The sequence below is a fragment of the Oscarella lobularis genome, chromosome 16 (genome assembly GCF_947507565.1).
Source record: "Oscarella lobularis chromosome 16, ooOscLobu1.1, whole genome shotgun sequence".
NCBI classification, from domain to species: Eukaryota; Metazoa; Porifera; class Homoscleromorpha; order Homosclerophorida; family Oscarellidae; genus Oscarella; species Oscarella lobularis.
The window spans coordinates 149,611-168,742 of record NC_089190.1 but is presented as its reverse complement, the minus strand read 5'-3'; the positions used below and the strand labels follow the sequence as shown (position 1 = coordinate 168,742).

The following is a 19,132-nucleotide window of genomic DNA, read 5'->3' as shown; positions in this document are numbered from 1 at the left end:
ATAAATAAACAAATACGACAAGACCACAAATACTTTACAATAATTCTCACCTTCTCCGTAGTTATGTCACCTTTCCTAACCTCAACAACTAGTCGAGGTTCTTCAGATGAGCTTCTACAATTTGCACTAAAGATTTCAGCCGGTTGTAATAGTTGAAGAACCGCTTGACTGAAGCTTCTAATATTATCAACATCATTCACCCACATGACAAAATCGATACGATCAAGTGAGGAATCGGGACAAGAAGCTAAATAATCGTCGACAGCAGTGACCATAACTTTGGCCACAATATCGCTCGGAACACGATGAACTCCTGCACTAATAGCAGGAAAAGCTATGCTACTAAGAGAAGAATCATTGGCAATTTCAAGACAGCGCCGCACTGCTCTCCCCAATAACATCTCAGCTTCATTAACTTTGCCTTCTTTCCTGTATTTCATCCATGACGGTCCGACAGCGTGAATAATCAATGCTCTTTGTGTTATTCAAAAGCCCGGAGCTCGTTATGACTACTTCTCCTACTGAAAGGAGATTCGACGAAAGTCCTTCGCGAATTTTGTCGCTTTCTTTCTGCATCTCAGACCCAGCGCACTTTAGCATAAAAGCAGCGAGACCGTCATTGTGTCGGAGGCGAACATTCGCTGGATTGACGATAGCATCGGCTTCGTGTGCACAGATGTCGGCATTTTTAGACGTCGCTTTTAACTTGACGCAAGCACTTGGCTCGCTTTCGAACTTAATCGAACCTTGATGCAATTTGAATTCCGTGCGAATACCTTCAATGTTGTCAGCGCGGAATCGCTGTAGATACTCTACGCAATCCGCTCCATGGGGCAAAGATACGGACTTTTCGTAAACGTCACGCGGAAAGGTTGAACACTTCCCTGGGAGGGAAATGATAAAGCTGTAGCAGGAAGTGATAAAGCAGTAGCAGAGCCGTCGCTGAAGTAGCGCATTTTGCCTCTGCCTCTGCCTAATAAAGAATAAGCTTTAGGCACTGAGAGAGGATTCTGAGTCACTCGAAGAACGTGGTTCTGTACTGACACGTGTCCCAATTTGATCAGCGTGTCACAGATTATTGAAGCTGTAAAGGAAATTTAGAAAAGGTGAGAGAATTGAGAAAGGTACATACCTGATAAACCGGAAGCTCTAACGTCGCATTGGTTGCAGTCTTTCGCAGTAATTACGAAGGAGGTAAATTTGGTGATGAAGCCCGTATTGTAAGTCAGATGCTGAATAAGTGCTTGACAGTTCTCATTCTCTGTGAAGTCGAGACCGTGAATGTGAAGCAAAACTGACGTCTTCGATTCAATGATGAAAACTACTAGTAGGATCGTCTAGCTAGACGTGTCTAACCAGGAAAAAATAGGCAAATCTAGTTAGAAACAGAAATAAGACGACAGCAACGCAAAAGCAGCGTTTCCAAAGGGTCACATGATTATAAAGCAGGAAAACGTGCACGCGCTATCTCCTCTCCACGCCAGAACCAAGGTTGCTCACCCGTTATCGCGCTGATTCCCTAAATATAACGCCGTTAAGAAGAATAGGCGGCTCAGCGGCGAACGCTTCAGCGCGAATGAGTGGGGACCTCAGAAACAGAAATGACGTAAAGACGAGATCCCGTATATCGTGTCCTACATAGACTCAGCAACCAGCCGTCTTATATATACAGGCGCGTATACGACCTACGAAACTGTGAGATGAAAACAGTGTTTATTTTAAAAAGCCCACCTAGTGTTTTAGAGGTCGTTTCAAGTTTCGGAAATATACAGCTAGTACGCGTTTATATATAGGTTATCACATGGCGTCGAGGGCGATACGGGATTTATCACCCCGACACCCGAGGGAAACCGAGATAAACAGCCCGAGGCGAAGCCGAGGGCTTTTATCGAGGGTGGTGTGCTATTGTGATACCAAGTGACTGTATTTGTGTATGTAGCGTGTATATATGCGTGCAGTATGTGACGTCATGCATAGCGTGCTGTCCTTAGACTATAGAGTCTTACACCACATCCTTCTTTCCCAGAACACAACAACTGGAACAACTACTGGAAACGAGCTGGGAGAACAATGCGGCGTCCGCTGCGAGAAGTGGTTGCTGCAGGCGGATTTGGAGTAGCTTCCGGCGATGATGGCGGTTCGTCTTCTTCATCAAAGACGTCGTCGGGGGCAGCATTCATCGTGACGAGGTAGCGACGATTTCGTCGAAACTCTCCACTTCTCGAGGCCACCACGTATGACCTGGGCGCGTCGTGTAGCTTGATAACGCGGCCATATTCTTCACGGTCTTTAATCCACACCGTGTCTCCCTCTCTCAGGGAAGGAAGCTCTTTTGCACGGTGGCGGTCATCGTGGATCTCCTTCGACCGAGCGCGTGCTTGCTGGTCGAACTGGCGGATCTGGTCGATCGGCGGCGTAGCCGGAACCAGAGAAGACTCCGATAGAGGAATAGTTGTCCTGATGCGTCGTCCCATTAAAATTTCTGCAGGCGAGAGGCCGTTAGCGAGAGGAGACGAGCGGTAGACCATCAGGGCGAGATTGGGGTCAGATGACTTGGAAAGGAGGCTTTTGACGGTTTTGACCATCCTTTCCGCTTCCCCATTGCTCTGTGGGTGATTGGGGCTGCTCGTGATATGAGCGAAACCGTATTCTTTAGCAAAGGCAGAAAATTGCGTTGAACTGTATTGCGGTCCGTTGTCGGAACGCAGGATCTTTGGGATTCCATGCCGAGCGAAGATGGATTTGAGGCGAGAGATGACTGTCGAGGACGACGTTTCCGGCAGTTGAGCGATTTCCGGAAAACGTGAAAGATAGTCCACGACGAGGAGATAATGTGCTCCGTTCCATTCGAATAGATCGCTACCCAAAACCTCCCATGGAAGATTGGGGGCGCCGGACGGAAGAAGCGGCTCGGGCGCAACCGGACGTAGAGGGCGGCAGACAGAACACTCGTTGACGAGCGAGGCGAGCTGAGTGCTGAGACCCGGCCACCAAACTGAAGTTGCCGCGCGAGCTCGACATTTGACGATGCCTTGATGTCCGGCGTGAAGCCGTGCGAGCGTGTCCTGGCGTAAAGCTCGAGGAATATAGAGACGTTGGCCTCGAAGTAAGAGACCGTCGGAAACAGTGAGTTCCGCAGCGACAAAGTGGCATATTTTCTGGTCGCCTTTGAGTGTGCGAGGGGCGGGCCATCCTTTAGAGCAGAATGTCATGATTGCTTGACACTCTTCGTCAGCAGCCTGGGCGTCGCGTAATTCTTTGAGGCGAACGTCCGATATTGGAAGCGAAGCAAGAACGTCCACTTGGTACAGATCAGCCTCGATTTCTAGCGAAGCAAGCGAATCGTCAGCTTCCGCCGATGACTCCGGAAGAGGAGCACGCGAAAGCGTGTCGGGCGTGAACGTTTCTGCACCAGGACAGTGTGAAATAGTAAAGCTGAATCGGCGTAAACGAAGTCGAAATCGTTGGACGCGAGGCGGTAAGTCTTCGAGACGTTTAACCGGGCTGAGTAGCGAGACGAGCGGTTTATGATCCGTAACCGCGTGAAAGTCCATTCCCAGCAGATAATCGCTGAAACGGTCGCATGCCCAGCAGAGAGCGTATGCCTCCTTTTCTATCTGAGCATAGCGTTGTTGCGTCGGAGTAAGCGACTTTGAGACGTAAGAAACAGGGCGGAATGAATCGTCGTCTTGTTTCTGTAGCAGGACAGCGCCGAGACCGAATGATGAGGCATCTGCGGTCACGACTGTCTGACGGTGTGGCGAATAGTGAGCGAGTAGATCCGTAGAAGTGAGATCCGATTTTAGCTTTTTGAAAGCGTCGGCCTGACGTTTGTCCTATTTCCACGGAGTGCCTTTAGCGAGGAGCGAGCGAAGCAGCTCCGTTGTGTTTGAGAGATGCGGAATGAATTTCCCAAACTGGTTCACCATGCCAAGAAACGAACGAAGCTCAGGAAGATTGCGCGGCGGAGCCATTTCCGTGACTGCTTTGACCTTGTCGGGATCGGGACGGACACCCGAGCGATCGATGATTTGTCCGAGGTACTTCAAGGACGAAACGGAGAAGACACACTTATCGTAATTTAGTGTGATGCCGATGTCCTGAAGACGCGTAAGGACTGCGCGAAGACGAGTGTCGTGTTCCTCCTGAGTTGATCCGTAAATCAGAATATCGTCCATGAGGCATAACGTTCCAGCCAACCCAGCAAGACATTCTGACATCTTTTTCTGAAAATATTCTGGGGCCGATGAAATGCCAAACGGAAGGCGGTGATAACGGTAGCGACCAAAGGGCGTCATGAACGTTGTGAGCAGAGACGATTCGGCAGCCAAGATAATTTGCCAAAACCCACTGTTTGCGTCGAGTTTGCTGAAAACAGCGGCATTCTCGGCGATCTGAGCGAGGATGTGATCCACCGCGGGCAGCATGTGGCGTTCCCGTTTCACACTAGCATTGAGCTGAACGAAATCCGCGCAAATTCGCACCTTTGAGCGGGATTTTGGAACCACTACCATTCCTGCACACCATTCGGTAGGCTGATCGACTTTAGAGACAACCCCAAGTCGTTCCATACGCTCCAGCTCTTCTTTAACCGCTGGGAGACGAGGGACTGCAACGCGACGAGAGGCAGCAATCGAGAATGGGCGGGCGTTATCTTTGAGTTGGATTGTGTACTGGCCAGGAAACTTGCCTAGTCCAGTAAAAAGCTTGGGAAAGGCGAGGCGAACTTGCTGAGTCGAATCAAGCGTGTCGATCCGTTGAATCAGCTGCAGAGACGTGCTCGCGTTGCGAGAAAGAAGTGGCGTGTGCAAGTCCTTGATCACGTAGATGTTTTCCTCCGGAAGTGAGGGACATCCCTCTATACGGGACAGCGAGGACCGAAACATGCCTATGATAGAGAGATTTGCACCCGAAGCGGTTCGAAGTTTCGTCGTTGGCTGCGTGAGAGGAGTGCGAAATGCCATTCGATAAAGAGATTCCGGAATGGCGGTGGCGTCGGCGCCAGAATCGATCTTGAAGACGACCGGAACTACGCCCACGCGCAGAGGCACTAACCACGGTCGATCCGGGGAATTTTCGGTGACGTCAAGATGTAGGGCACCGAGAAACACAGCCGCGTCGTCCGATTCGGCGACTTCGTTGAGCGCACGCGATTTAGGATCGTCGCGTCGCACGGGCGCGCTACGACAGACGCGGGCGTAGTGTCCGTGTTTTCGACAGATTCCGCATTCTGCGTTCGCGGCGGGGCAATTGGCGCGAGGATGCGTCGCGTTGGCTCCGCACCAACCACAGGACTTCGTCGACGCGGCGCGAGACGATTTCGATTTGTCGCTAGGCGCGACGGGCGTCGTTTTCGGCGGCTTCGATTGACGGGGGCGTGACGTTCCCACGCGTGAAGACGGCGTGGCGCGTGAAGTAGCCACCGCGTCGAGAGCAGCTGCAGCTGGCGGGATCGACGCTTGAGCGCGGACGACGGGCTGATGTCCGTGGATGTCTTCATTTTGGCGGACTTGGGTGATGACCCTTTCGAGGGTGAGGTCCGCTTGAAGTTGGAGTTTTCGCGAGAGCTCGTGGTCGCGAATTCCCACGACAATTCGGTCGCGGATGAGGTCTTCGCGTAAGTCGTCGTACGCGCAGTGCTCGGCGAGCGTGAAAAGAGCCGTGATGAAGGCCTCCGCTTTTTCGCCTTCGCGCTGGACTCGCTGATTGAAGACCGCTCGTTCATAGATGACGTTCCGCTGCCGGACGAAGTGATTCTGGAACTTCTGTTTCACAGTGTCGTACTTGTCGGCGTTCGCTGCTGTCAGATTGAACGATTTGAATATCTCCTCCGCCTTTCTGCCGAGATGAAAGAGGAGCGTGTTGACTTGGACCTTTTCCCCCTTTTTATCGAGGCCCGAGGCGATTCGGAACCGTTCGAAATGGTCGATCCATAGGGGCCATTCTTTTGCGCCGTTGCGCATGTCGAAACGTTCGGGGTGAAGAGATTGCATTACGATCGAATCCTAGACTGTCACCATGTGCTATTGTGATACCAAGTGACTGTATTTGTGTATGTAGCGTGTATATATGCGTGCAGTATGTGACGTCATGCATAGCGTGCTGTCCTTAGACTATAGAGTCTTACACCACAGGTGGAGGTAGTGATAATTCCCGAATCGCCCGAGAAAGCCGTGTGATAACCCACTTATATCCCGGTACTCGCGATAAAACGCGGTGCAAAGCAATCGGTTGGTGTGATGGTTCCCGTGGTGCAGTGCGTAGGTATGGGTGTTTGTAAGGTGGGTAGATGCCGGTTCAATTCCGCCTTGCTTCTTTTTTTTTCTTTTTTTTTCTTTTTTTTTTTACAGTATCGTCGACTTCCTCCTCTTTTTAACGTTTTTAGACGTGCGCGCTTGAACCGGCGCGAGTTTCGAATTCGTTCGAGAAATTGGAGCGATATAACTTCGAGCATGCCACGCCACATCGCACGCTTAAAATCGCTTCGCTGTACGACTTAGAGTGTTAGTTCACTTCTACCGAACTCTCCGAACAATCGCGGGGGATGTAGCAGATGTAGCGGGGTAAATCGCACGTAAGGGCCCCTTTTCCCCGGGATGATATATATCACCCCGCTCCTCCGGGATGATACGAGGTTTATCACCCGGTCGGCGCCTTTGATCCTCCCACGCACCGGGATATAAAGTACTTTATACCTCTAAGGCTAAGCAGTCCAGTATCGAAACGGTTGAAAGCGAATGTGTAGCATAAAGGCTCGCAAATGTTGGTGTAAAATTGCAGCTCTCCGTTGCGTTTTCTGAGAGTAAGCGCAGTAAAAACAAAAAAAAGGTCGCCAAAAACTATTGATGTCGCCATGACATACTCCTTTAGTTAATCTGTGCTCAAACTGACTCAAGAAGGAGAAGTAAAACTGAATCCTCCGAATACGGTTATAATGGTCATAATCAAAAAACTATGATCTGCATATTCATTATGGAGCCGACCACCGCAGTTGTACGGGGTGGCAAACGCAGTTTGCGAGCCCGTATAACGGCGGAGGGAGGCTCTCTCAAACGTGATGTTAGGCGCCGGAAGTGTATGTTTGTCTGTCTTTCTGTCTGTCTGTCTGTCTGTCTGTCGGTCACGCTATTGTGACGTCACCTAAAAACCCGTTTTTTTGTACAGCGCATGCGTGACATAGGGCCCAAAACGGTGACCCGAAAAAGGCGATTTACGGCGCGAATAAAGCGTTTTTTCTTTCATAAACGGAAAAAAATGCTTAGAAACCCCTGTTTACAATTGATCTCTGCTATTTTCCGTGTTATAAATGCGCTGAGACACCGAAACGACAGTTTTGATTGTCACGCTCTGACGTCACAATCAAAAGTATCCACTCATGTACAGTTTATAGTGGGTATGTATGCGTGTACGGGTAACAGGAAATATAACCCGTGCACACTCCCGTACACAAGCATGTCTTCAAATGCAGAGAAAATTATAAAATACAATACGTCAGAAAAGCGCCTAATTAGAAAAACATTTAAAATTATGTAGATATGTACAGTATGTAGGTAGGACTGAGCTGTAGGGGCTAAGGGCAGTGATGACTACGTGAATATGTGGCAACATAAAATTAAAATTTATGACGTCACACTATGTAATGAACTCGCGTACGGAAAGCGGTGGGAGGCTCTGCATGATGGCAACACGGTGAACACCGGGCCATCATTCTCTAGTAGGAATTCAAGTGAGGTCCCGGCGAAACACGTACATACAGCTGTTGAACATCTGTACGCCGCCTAGGGTCGCAACTCGCAAAACGGTTGTCTGTATTACCGGTCTGTAGATACATGTAGTCTGAACACTATGCCACGGTCACGTGCAAGGGTCACGTGACCTGACTAGTGGAAAGGTTACTATCCGGGCTTTTCGTTCTGTGGAGAGATGGCTGCAAAAAGCTCTTCGCCTTCAATTTCTCCGTGTCCAGCCGTGCGATCGATTGAAGGAAGTGAAGTTGTTATTGACGCAAAGACTAATATTACCAAAAAGTGGACCGAGTTGTACGAAAATGGTGATTTCACCGACGTCACTCTTTTCGTTGGCGAAGATCGCACGAAATTTCGCGCTCATCGCCTTGTTTTAGCTGTCCAAAGCGACGTTATGGCCAGAATGCTTTATGGTTCTCTAAAAGAAAGCACCAGCAGCGAAATTTTCGCTTCCAATTACGATCCAACTCCATTTTAACTCTTCCTTCGTTTTCTCTACACTGGATCGATCAAAACACAGTCTTCTTTAATACCACAGATTGCAATTATAGCTGACTACTACAATGTTGCAGAATTGAGAGATGAGTGCCTAGACTGGGTGAAAGAAAACGTTTCCCCGAGCAACGTTTGCTATTTACTTCCCTTTGCCAAGCAGCTAAACGATGAGCATCTCCTCGAAATGTGCATTGATGTTCTTTTTCAAAAACCTTTAGTTGTGATTAAATCTACATCGTTTGTGGAATGTGTGAGCGAAAGTCTTCTATTGGCGATTTTGAAAGACAAAATCGAAGTTCCGGAAATGGAACTTTTTCTTGCTCTTCGTCGTTGGTTTGACTACAAAGAGAGCCGAACTAAAGACAAAGAATCTGTCAATGCCTTGCTGAGTACTATTCGTCTTCCGCTGATGACAACTCAGCAACTCCTTGGTCCTGTTCGAGAAAGTGGTCTCTTTTCGCCTGACACTGTTCTAGATGCTCTGTCGCTTCGTCATCTACCCGAAGCTGTGTCTTCAAATCGTGACGGTTTTCTTCAGTGCGATCCACGCTATGAAGATCCTTCCCTGCAGTTCAAAGATAATAGCTCTTATCGATTGTCTGAAAAGAATACAGTCGCTAGTATTTCTTATGGTGGGGGATCCTATTCTGTTTCGACCAATGAGTGTACAACGGGGAACATTACGTTATGGGTCAATTTGCGTGATGCAGGTCGAGCTACGGCAATTACCGTAGATGCACGCTTTGAGAGATCTATATTTTATACTCCCTGTTACGGCATACGTCTGTCAAGTCTTGATAGCTATTCAAAAAAGATTTCACCGCTTTCGTCGGAACTCTCTCAGCCGTGTGACGTAACCGACACGATGAATGACGATCTTAGACTTGGTAAAACGGAGAGTTTTACAGTGAGCTTTGAAATTGATCTTAGTTCTTCTCTTTTGCACGTAAATGTCAATGCGACGCCCTTTGGACGTTGCAATTTGGCGGGAAAGATGGGTTCTTCGTTTTATCTTCACATATTGACGTCGGATGCTGGAAAATGCGTATCATTTTACCTTGCGTGAGATTCGACACTTTTGTTCGAAATATTCTGAAAACGTTTGTTGCGCGAACTCCCTTATGCGTACCTGGAATGTTGGATTCGTATTTGACCAAACAGTTTACTTACCTTGATATACCGGCACGTATTGTACACTTGAAAAAATTCAATTATGTATTTAATTACCGCACCCTTTTGCCCAAGCCTACTTCATTTACTTTAGTTTGGTCTTCTAATTAACTGTACCGTTGGTGTCCTATAGAAATAAATTGACACGTACTATAGCCGAGGTCCCCGAACCCAGAGTAGCTAGTCTCGGTTCAAGACTGTCTCTCCGCCGGATGAAACCGATCGATGGAGGGTCTGGAGCCGAAGCCAGTCCCTGAGACCTTGACGCGAGAGGGTCTGGATCAGGGAGACGTGGCTATAATATATATAGATACAGCAAGAACAGTTTTCTTAATTGTCATCAGCGCGCGGAAGGCAAATATTACTCAGCAAGTGCATTGACAGATTCTTTTGTCTTCAGTTCGGGTCGGCTCTCTTTGTAGTCAAACATACTACGAAGAGAAAGAAATGGTCCTTTTCCGGAACTTCAATTTTGCCTTCCAAAATCGTTAAAAGAAGACTTTCACTGACACATTCCGCAAACGAGGTAGATTTCATATCACAACTAAAGGTTTTTTAAAAATAATATTTCGAGGAGATTATTATCGTTAGGTCGGTGTCGTTTTTCACTTTCAGAATCCCATGTGACGCCATTGGATATGGCGGTAACAGGTGTGCTAGAAAAAAATATGCAAATAACATGCATGTACAACAACGATAATCGTTTCAACAAAATCCGTACCAGGCCATGCATCATTTTGAAACATAAGGAAGACATCACACTTGCTTCTGTTATCCGGGACTGGCGACGATCTTTCGGCCAAATTCGAGAAAGGGGAACGAGTCACGACCGTCCTACAGATGGAAGCTTGGTGCGTCGAACGCCGCAAAAAGTCTCATGCGACCCAGGTCGCGAAAATTAGGAAAGACTTCGATCGGTTGGCCTCCATCTTAGCGTGCTCGACGTGGAGTGTTCTCTCTCTAGTGTACGAATTTTATGCAATGTAGACAATCGATTTTCTTTGCGCGACTGAAGATGGATCGATATACGGCGAAATCGCCGTCGAAGCGGCTCGATCAGATGCAGACGACATTCTCGAAGCGAAACGCAGGTGAGCGAGCGCGTTCTTCTCAATTCTACGACTAACTGCAACTCAAATACTGTTCGCTGCTTCGAGTCGAAGTTCAAAAACTGAGATAGAACGAATCTACGACTCGCGATAATCGCGAAACCTTTAATTCGCTGCGGTTCCATCGAGTTCCCCGCATTTTTTAAAAGGCGAACTCGATTGAATGAGATAAAGACTTTCTTGCCGCACATCGACGCGCTTTGCTCGCGTTTCGTCGAGATCGTGAACGAAACGCTGACGTCACACGTCCGACATCTTGGCCATGCGTACGTGCACGTGCCGTCTCTTGTTCCCCCTTTCTTTTGGGAGAAACGCTGCACGCGCGTGATCGCTACAAATATTACCTTATTTGGTTGCGCGTAGAGGTGCAAAAAGCAACGCTCTCTCTCGTAACATCATTGCGGTTTATGACGCACACGCGACGTCCAATCAGCGAAAAGCTGGCGTCATCGTTCGCGAGGGAGTACAAAAAGTCGTGCACGGCGCTCTCCCTCTTTACGTAACCCCGTCGCTTGAGAACTCGCTCGTACGCTTGGTGAGTCGTTGGAAGACAGGGAGCCAGAGGGGCGAACGATATTCCGACGCACGGTCCTGGAGCAACGGTGCGAAAGTGATTAGAGGCACATCCCTAAGACCTCTAGGGGCTTTCGCACCGGGAAAACACGCTCCGTCTTATCGAGGATTGTTTCCTTGGTATTACACGGGACAGCGTTGGCGTTCGCCGGCTCTCCTCCACGTCGAGCACACGATGAGCGGGCCTCTTCGGCGGTGGCGATAGCCGTCTCCCGGGGTGGCAACGAACCTCGGAGGCTCACCCAAGGTGGGTTCTGATCCAATTCATGCTGTTGGTGAGGGTCGGCTGGGTTGCGAAGCGTCTGGACCTCCACGTGGTGCGACCTGGGTCACGCAAACACAGACGCGTTTCATTTTCGTCTATTTCGGTACGTACGTAGTTGTTTTGAATGGATACTCGCTCTTTTTCTCTAGATATCGTCTCGCGAAAGGCTTCGACGAAGAAGTTCCTTTGGCCATCCGATAGGGTGTCAGTCCGGGGCGTGTCTTTCTTCACTGCACGTCCACTTCGTACTGTGGTCAAGTCAATCGCGTTTATATTGAGTGCAATTGTTAGAGAGGACTTTTTTTTCACGTGTATGCAATAAAATTCTTCGGAACCGTTTCCGATCACGCGCAGCGATTATTTTCTTCGTGGTAGTCATCGACGACCTAATCTGCGCCCAAGAGAGCGACCCATTGTTTTTTAGGCAATTAATCAATTAAATGTTGTTCTTGGTAGCATTCTTGTCGTTTGTTGTTAGTTTGGATTTGAGAGCTTTTTGATGGTCCTATTGGATTCTTTACGTGCTTTGCTTTTTTCTTTTTGTGATATTACCTTGGTTGTCCTTGGTGGGGTCCCTTATTGAAGAACTTTTGGGAGCCCCCTTTTAGGGAAATTATGATATTTAATTTGAATATTAAATCATAGTAGTTATTGTTGTTCTTGGTTGGTATCTTGTGGTTGCAGCGTTGTTTGCTACTTTGAACGCCCTCCCAATTTAGTTTTTTCCTTAGCAAGCTTTTTCATGGAAATAATAATCGATTACAACTTTTTGCATTAAAATGACGTAAAACTCTTTTCTCTTCAAATAGAATCATACCTAACGAAATGTCCCGGACTTAGTAGGGTAAACGGATTTTACTGGTTTTTTGCTGAAAAACCGTTTACCCTATAAAATCCGGGACTTTGGTAGACTTTGACTAGACATAGCGCAAATAATGGTAAATACCTGTCGCCATTTGAGGGTTGCAAGAGCATGAAAATCTATGAAGAGGACAAATTAATTATCTAACTAACTAATGCAGCCATAAGAATTGCTCTCGTATATGAACACCAATATCATTATACGCAATGTAAACCTCCAACAAAAAAACAACTGAAAAAAAACTATCAAACCGAAAGTCAAACTCAATCTATAAAGCAAACTCCGTAACAATATTCATCCATTTCAAACAATTAATGCATAAGACCTCGTTGAAATGCTTTTGTAGTGGGATGTTCTTCTCCCAAAAAGGCTTTGTACGAACGAACAGCCTAAATAAAAATATCAAATATGTTACAGACAATCGATTCGTGCGACTCACGATTTGCGTTAAACGCGCAGCCTCTTTCCACCTATTCAACAAAACAAGAGAGGCGCAAAGAGAGAGATAGTGCTGAGCCAATTTCACGTCATCCGACGACAGAAACGCTTTCATCGACTGAGTCACAATGTCGCCAAATTCGAGAGTTCTTTCCAACAAGTGCAATTCTGCAATGGAAAAAAAAAACGCTGAGCTCTGAAGTAAAATTGTACGTGTGATGACGTTACGAAAGAAGCTGGCTTGTGCTAAAGAGGCCATTTTTCGAATGTAGCAGCTGCGACGATCGAGAGGACAAGACTGAATAAATTTATCGAGAATTTCGACAACGGCAGCATGATCTACAAACAAAAGACAATAATCATAACCATAATCTCAATACTGTTTCACTGACTGTTTGCATTTGCTTGAGCACGAGCAGCGGCTTCGGTTTTCTGGCACTCTTCAATACATTGGCTCACGTCTGAGTCGCAGAAAGTATGCAAAAGTTTTTCAATAGTTAGGCTTATACCTATACGAGACGTCTTAACGCGAAGGTTTGTGTGAATCTTGTTTTTTTCAATAGCCTATATAAAGAGATTTATTATTGAAGTCGCTTCATATAAACATATATACAAATCATGTGCTTCATATAATATATACCTATACCTCAGGACTTGTGCAAGCTGGACAAGTGCATTCGAATAGGTATCGAACGCGAAGTCGTTCTCGACGATATTCGATTGTTTCCAACATCAAATCCTCAACATAGTTCATTGTGAGCTAAAGGAGGAATGAAATAGAGACGCAATAACCTCTACATAAATGTACCTCTTCTCCTTGGGAAATTGGACGAATTGCACGAGCTCGCAATGTCGTTCCAACGTTGGAAACATATACATTGGGACAGCAGGAATGATTGAAGAGAGAAAATCTTAGTTTAAAGAAACACAGTACATATAGGCATATATATACATATATATTAATCTTACTTGGAAAACAAGGCGATTGCAGCTTTTTCGACACGCACATCGTCCAGAAGCCCAAATCCGTTACGACGGTACTACACATACGTACGTAATTAAAAGCCTTTAAAAATTACAAAATAAAAGTTTGCCGAATATATCTATACCTGGCCAATTAGTTGATCAAGTAAATCTTCATCCATAGCACAACCCATGTACGTTTGAAAAAACGAATAGGTATTCAAGCGCATTTCGCTTTCCCATTCAGGATGAAGCGTGTCGTGTGGGTCTAATAAACCAATTAGACAGTAAAATCTTTTCTCTACATTCGTATGTACATATGCATCTACATCTATGTCTTAATCTATATCTATATATTACTTGCAAGCAATTCACGGATTGGACTGTCTTCGTTGTTTGCTTTTAGAATCTGCAAAGAAAAAACAAGGACGAGTTGAGCTAAGCACTATTCTAATTCCACGAACATCGAGTTTGTCGATCGTTCGTCCTAACAAACGGACGGTTTCGAAGACGCAATCGCGACCAGAGTTCTTCTGCAATCTAGGGCATTCAATCTTGTGAATTCCCCACGCTTTTCTCTACGAAAGAAAGAGGACGGTGAAGTCAGTAATTAAAAACGCCTAATTAAATATAATAAGTTTTTAAATTTCACTAGTATTCCAAGCCATACAAAAACTCAAAGGAAAAAATTCTTATGGTTTTGGCTTTCTATTCTTGAAATAGTATTCTCAAAAGCAAATAGAAGTCAAAGACTTTTTCCATATCTGTTTTACACAATGATCAAAAGCGTGGCCGTTATCTATGAAGTGGCGTTTCTAAATCTAATGTATTCTATACGTGGAGGGGGTGGGGCCTAGCGACCTGGCAATGTTTTCCGCAGTAACGTGAAAATCTGCAAATCGAGCAGCGATACAATTTTTCACATCTGCAAAGAACGAAATTTCCAAACTCATGAAGAAGGCTTACAGCTCTCGGATGCATTCTACCTGGCTAGGCATGCGTGGCACACTTTGCCGATCATGGGATCACGCACGGCAAACGCAAATGGCTTTTCTTCCAAGACAATGGTCCCTCGGTCGATCGGCTTTGCTGCTACGAAGCCTTTTCCCTTCGTTTGGGTCGCAGTCTCTCGCATGAGGCTTGCAGACGCCATCTTGCGACGTTACCAAGTCCCGTAATGTCCGGGTAGCTCCAGAAAAGCGCGCAATTTTTGCTTGACATCGCGGACCATTTTCATGCTAGCCTTAGCAGCCAAAAATCAGTACCGACAATAAGAAAGATATTCTTTTGATTTGTTCCTAAAAATCAACTTAAAAAATTCTCAATTGTTTACCATTAATTGACAGCATTCATCTGCGTTTATAGAGTAGTCGCAAATCGCGTTTGATTTCGCGTTCCTGATTGGCTTGCCATAACGTATACCGTATACATATAAAACATTCACATAACAGACAGCTAAAGAGTCGTACAGCGCTCCACAGTAAAACGAATACAATCATTTCTAAAACTTACCCATAACGACCATAGTTCAATAAAGAATGAGTTTTAGCTACTTAATTAACACAATATGTCGTTTAGAGAACTCAACTCAAGGTCTGCGTTATAAGGAGCCGTTCAAAACGCTGGCTCCTCTCAGGGTAACTTTTTTCTAAGCCAACCTTATCGTCAGATCGAGTTCGCTTGCAGCACGATTACTCTTCGATAAGCGTTCCTCCAGAATGTTCGAAAGTCTTTGGCCGCCCAGAAAAACGCAACGAGGAAAACGAGGGAGCAGAGAATATCGACGCGATGAACGATCAAGAACGCAAACGTCATGTTTTCGACTGCATGCCGACATTTCCTTGTTCGGACACTCGTCATTCAAATCGAGACAAGCGCATTCGACGTAACCACCAAGGTTGTCAAGATCGACGCTATTGCGAACCATGACGACGATGAAGCCGTTAAGTATAACGAAAATTTAAAGGAAAACACGACGCTTAGGAGAAAGGCGAAGCGACGTTGAAGATCGTCGAGCTGACTGACGTGCTTCTTCTGTTTGGCGTCTTGACCTTGAACCGACGAAAAAGCATCTTTCTATTGAAACTCTATAAAAAAAGAGTCATATTCACAAAAAAGAAAAGCTGTTCTAGTTCGCGGGCCTAAGGAAAACTAATTCTTCGACGGCCCAACTGCAGCCCGCGGAGGACACACAGACTAACTTTTGCATATTGCATGCAGGAGATATCCGAACTGTTTCTACTTGTATAAAAATTTAGCCTTATTCATTTCTACTGGAGTGTATCGGGAGAGGGAAAGACTTTTACATTTACCAATCAAATTCGCTTGCATGCATGCCTTGTGCTTTCGGGAACACACCATGCACAGTTGCTGGAATCGTACGGTATCACCAACTACATAATTGTTTATTAAAATGGTCCCACAAGTAAATTAGCATTATCAATTGCCAATGCATCGAAGTGCTTTTTACTAGAAAACAAGACAAAACAGGTTATTGCATCAATAAGAAGTACTGGATGACGGAAGAAGCCATGATTAATTACAACATATACGAACGGTAAATAATAAAAGAGTTGCCCTGATTTAATTAAAATTATGTGACAATTTATACTGAAGAGCCAAGCCGTTTTGCGATCTAAGTGCAGAAGTGCTCGCTATTGCACAATCTAATTGGAATTCGTAAAAAATTCGTAGCAGCAACAATTTTATTAATTAATCTAATTTTGTTAATGACAGCGATCATCTAACAGAGAATTGCGACGGAACGTTTGCACCCAAACGAAATGTACATCTCGTGTAAGTACTGCAGTTCCTATTTGAAACAGCAGATATTAATTAATCAAAATGATATTGAAGTCATCAAAATTTGGAAAAAGTGGAGTACATTTTCTATAGCCCTCTAAACAAACCTCTGTCAATTGATGCAAGCGTGTATCGTAAATTCATACACAATTGGGAAGTACAAAAGCTTTTTCTCATAGATGTCAAAACTATACCCAAGAAACGTGCATAGAAACTTTTGCCAGCCTCTTTGCAAATAACAGCGACGTTCTTACAAGCGAAGCTAAGTGACCCCTTTCACCTTACATTGGAACGCGATGTCCGCCTTTTCTCCTTCAACGATCGTTCTGCATCTACTTCTACTCGCCGTCACATCAAACAGCCAGACGCCCGACACGTGCGAAGAAGCGAACACGACCGTCTTTCACGAGATCTGCCCCAATGCTTTGTCTATCATTCAATTCACACGACTTCCGAACGTTCACGGCCATTCTCAGCGGAGTGACGCTGAAACGGCACTCAGCCGATACTCAGCCGTCGTGCGTAGTGGGTGCGGCATCGACATCGAACTGTTCGTCTGTCTCTACTTCTTTCCGACGTGTCGCGAAACTAGTAAAAACATTCCTAAAGTTCAGCCACCTTGCCGAGACTTTTGTCTTCGAATTCAGAATTCAGACTGTGGAACAGAAATCGCTGCTGAACGACAGTCTCTCGACTGCTCCCTTCTACCGCCGTTCGATTCAGTCGAACCGACGTCCTGCTACGATCCTTATCATCTCATTGTTATCAATGAAGTCAATTTTGGGATTGGTCCTAGTTATGTTGAATTCTGGGATTTTGGAATGAAAAATACCGTTCTCGATTCGTTCCAAGTTGTTTTCTTTGATCCTTTAGGTGGTGTCGCGGAGTCATTCAATCTGAACGGCAGAACAACGCGATCTGAATACTTTGCTATAGGAGGAATAGGCTCTAATATACAATTCAATAGGTTTGAATTAACTGGAGCTGTTGCGCTTTATCGAAATAATAGGTAAAGATAGACGTATCACATCATTATTTTCGAAACTAATCCGAAATGGATTTTACTTCAGTTATGACCCATCCAGTCCGTTATTGGAAAATCTTGTCGACGCTCTCGTTTATCAATTATCGAACAACTCCGATGCGGAAAGTCTAAAAGCATTCCCCAATCATCCAAGACTTACTGATAGCACGGAGACGTCGATCAGTCGCTGCTACAGCCTTCGCCCTTTGACAGTTGACGCCTTCGACCATCGTGAGTTCACAGAGTTAATACAAACGCTTACGAAAAAGTGCTGTTTCGATACAGTCCTTTATTGTTCTTTTCGGTAAACCCGGACTGTAGGGCTCGACAGCATAAAATCGCGATTTCTTTTCTAGAAAATTAGGCTTTTTCCAAAAATAATATTTCGAGGAGATTGTCATCGTTTAGCTGCTCAGTAAAGCGGAGTAAAAAAAACGTTCTTTGGGGAAACGCTTTCCTTCACCCATGCAGTCTCTCAATTCTGCAACATTGCAATGTGTGGTATTAATTAAAGACGACTGTGCTTTGATATATCCAGTGTAGAGAAAAACGAAGGAAGTGTTCAAATGGAGATGGATCGCACTGCGAAACGCAAAATTCACTGCTGGTGCTTTCTTTCAGAGAACCATAAAGCATTCTGGCCATAATGTCGCTTTGAACAGCTAAAACAAGGCGATGAGCGCGAAATTTCTTGCGATTATCGCCAACGAAAAGAGTGACGTCGGTGAAATTATTATTTTCGTACCACTCGGTCCACGTTTTGGTAATATTAGTCTTTGCGTCAAGTAGAACTTCACTTCTTTCAATCGATGGCACAACTGGACGCGAAGAAATAGCAGGCGAAGCGCTTTTTGCAGAAATCTCTCCGGGAATTGCACACGACGAGACGCCCGTATAAATACCTTTCGAACAGTTTTGCGTTCTTTTATCTCATCTCTGATGGCGCTAACCGACGCAAGCAAAAGGGCCACAATGTACAGCCAGCTGTCAAAGAATGCCCAAGAGTTCGATGCCAAAGATTCGACGACAACGTACTCCACGAGACGGAGATTCGATTGGCTCGTGCGCTCTCCTGGGCACGGACCACACTCAAACGTCATCGAATCAAAGCGCCGATATCGTGTTATATGAACGATCTGCGGGCTACTATATAGACTCTACTAGGCCTATACTTTGCGAAGCGATTTATGTAGAAACGACGCTCTGTTTGGCCGGGAACGCAGTGTAAAGATTTTTTCTGTGCTGTTGTGGTCGAACGTTCGAGAGAAAATCCTCTTCGGGATCAAGAAAGACTTAAATTCAATTTGGTTTCTTTTTTTGGAGCAAGAAGCGCGCGACATACGTAGAGTCGATTCTCTCTCTTAGAGGTACGTTGAGTTGCTACCTAAGTGACTCTGTGCGTGGTGTGACTGATCTGTCTTGTGACTAATCAAGTGGTATATACGCTATTTGGAGCACGAGGGCGGGGTCGTAGCGATGGCTCTCCCCGCCCGAGTGCTCTAAATAGCGTATCCAACGAGCACATTAGTAGTTGTGTATTTATCTTATATTATGGGTCGCGATTGCGAGCCAATCACAGGTTCAAACCTGCTGCTTTTAACCCGGATGATTGGTGTATTAGCTGGTATAGAAACCTGAAGATCGAGTAGGATATAACCACTCTAATAAGCACTCCTGATTGGCTCG

The 19,132-nt window shown here is 45.7% G+C and overlaps 1 protein-coding gene across 1 annotated transcript; it reads right to left on the bottom strand.

Annotated features, from left to right (window-relative positions):
* Positions 1-12,416: 12,416 nt before the first annotated feature.
* LOC136196502 (N-lysine methyltransferase SMYD2-like) lies at positions 12,417-14,701 on the bottom strand. Its single transcript, XM_065986059.1, has 14 exons — positions 14,607-14,701; positions 14,458-14,545; positions 14,085-14,198; positions 13,981-14,029; positions 13,767-13,888; positions 13,627-13,697; positions 13,466-13,568; positions 13,304-13,417; positions 13,167-13,221; positions 13,050-13,118; positions 12,886-12,996; positions 12,659-12,825; positions 12,545-12,608; positions 12,417-12,487 (listed from the first exon to the last, which is right to left on the bottom strand). The coding sequence occupies exons 1-14, from the start codon at positions 14,639-14,641 to the stop codon at positions 12,483-12,485; spliced, it is 1,167 nt and encodes a 388-aa protein (XP_065842131.1). The 5' UTR covers positions 14,642-14,701; the 3' UTR covers positions 12,417-12,482.
* Positions 14,702-19,132: the final 4,431 nt, after the last annotated feature.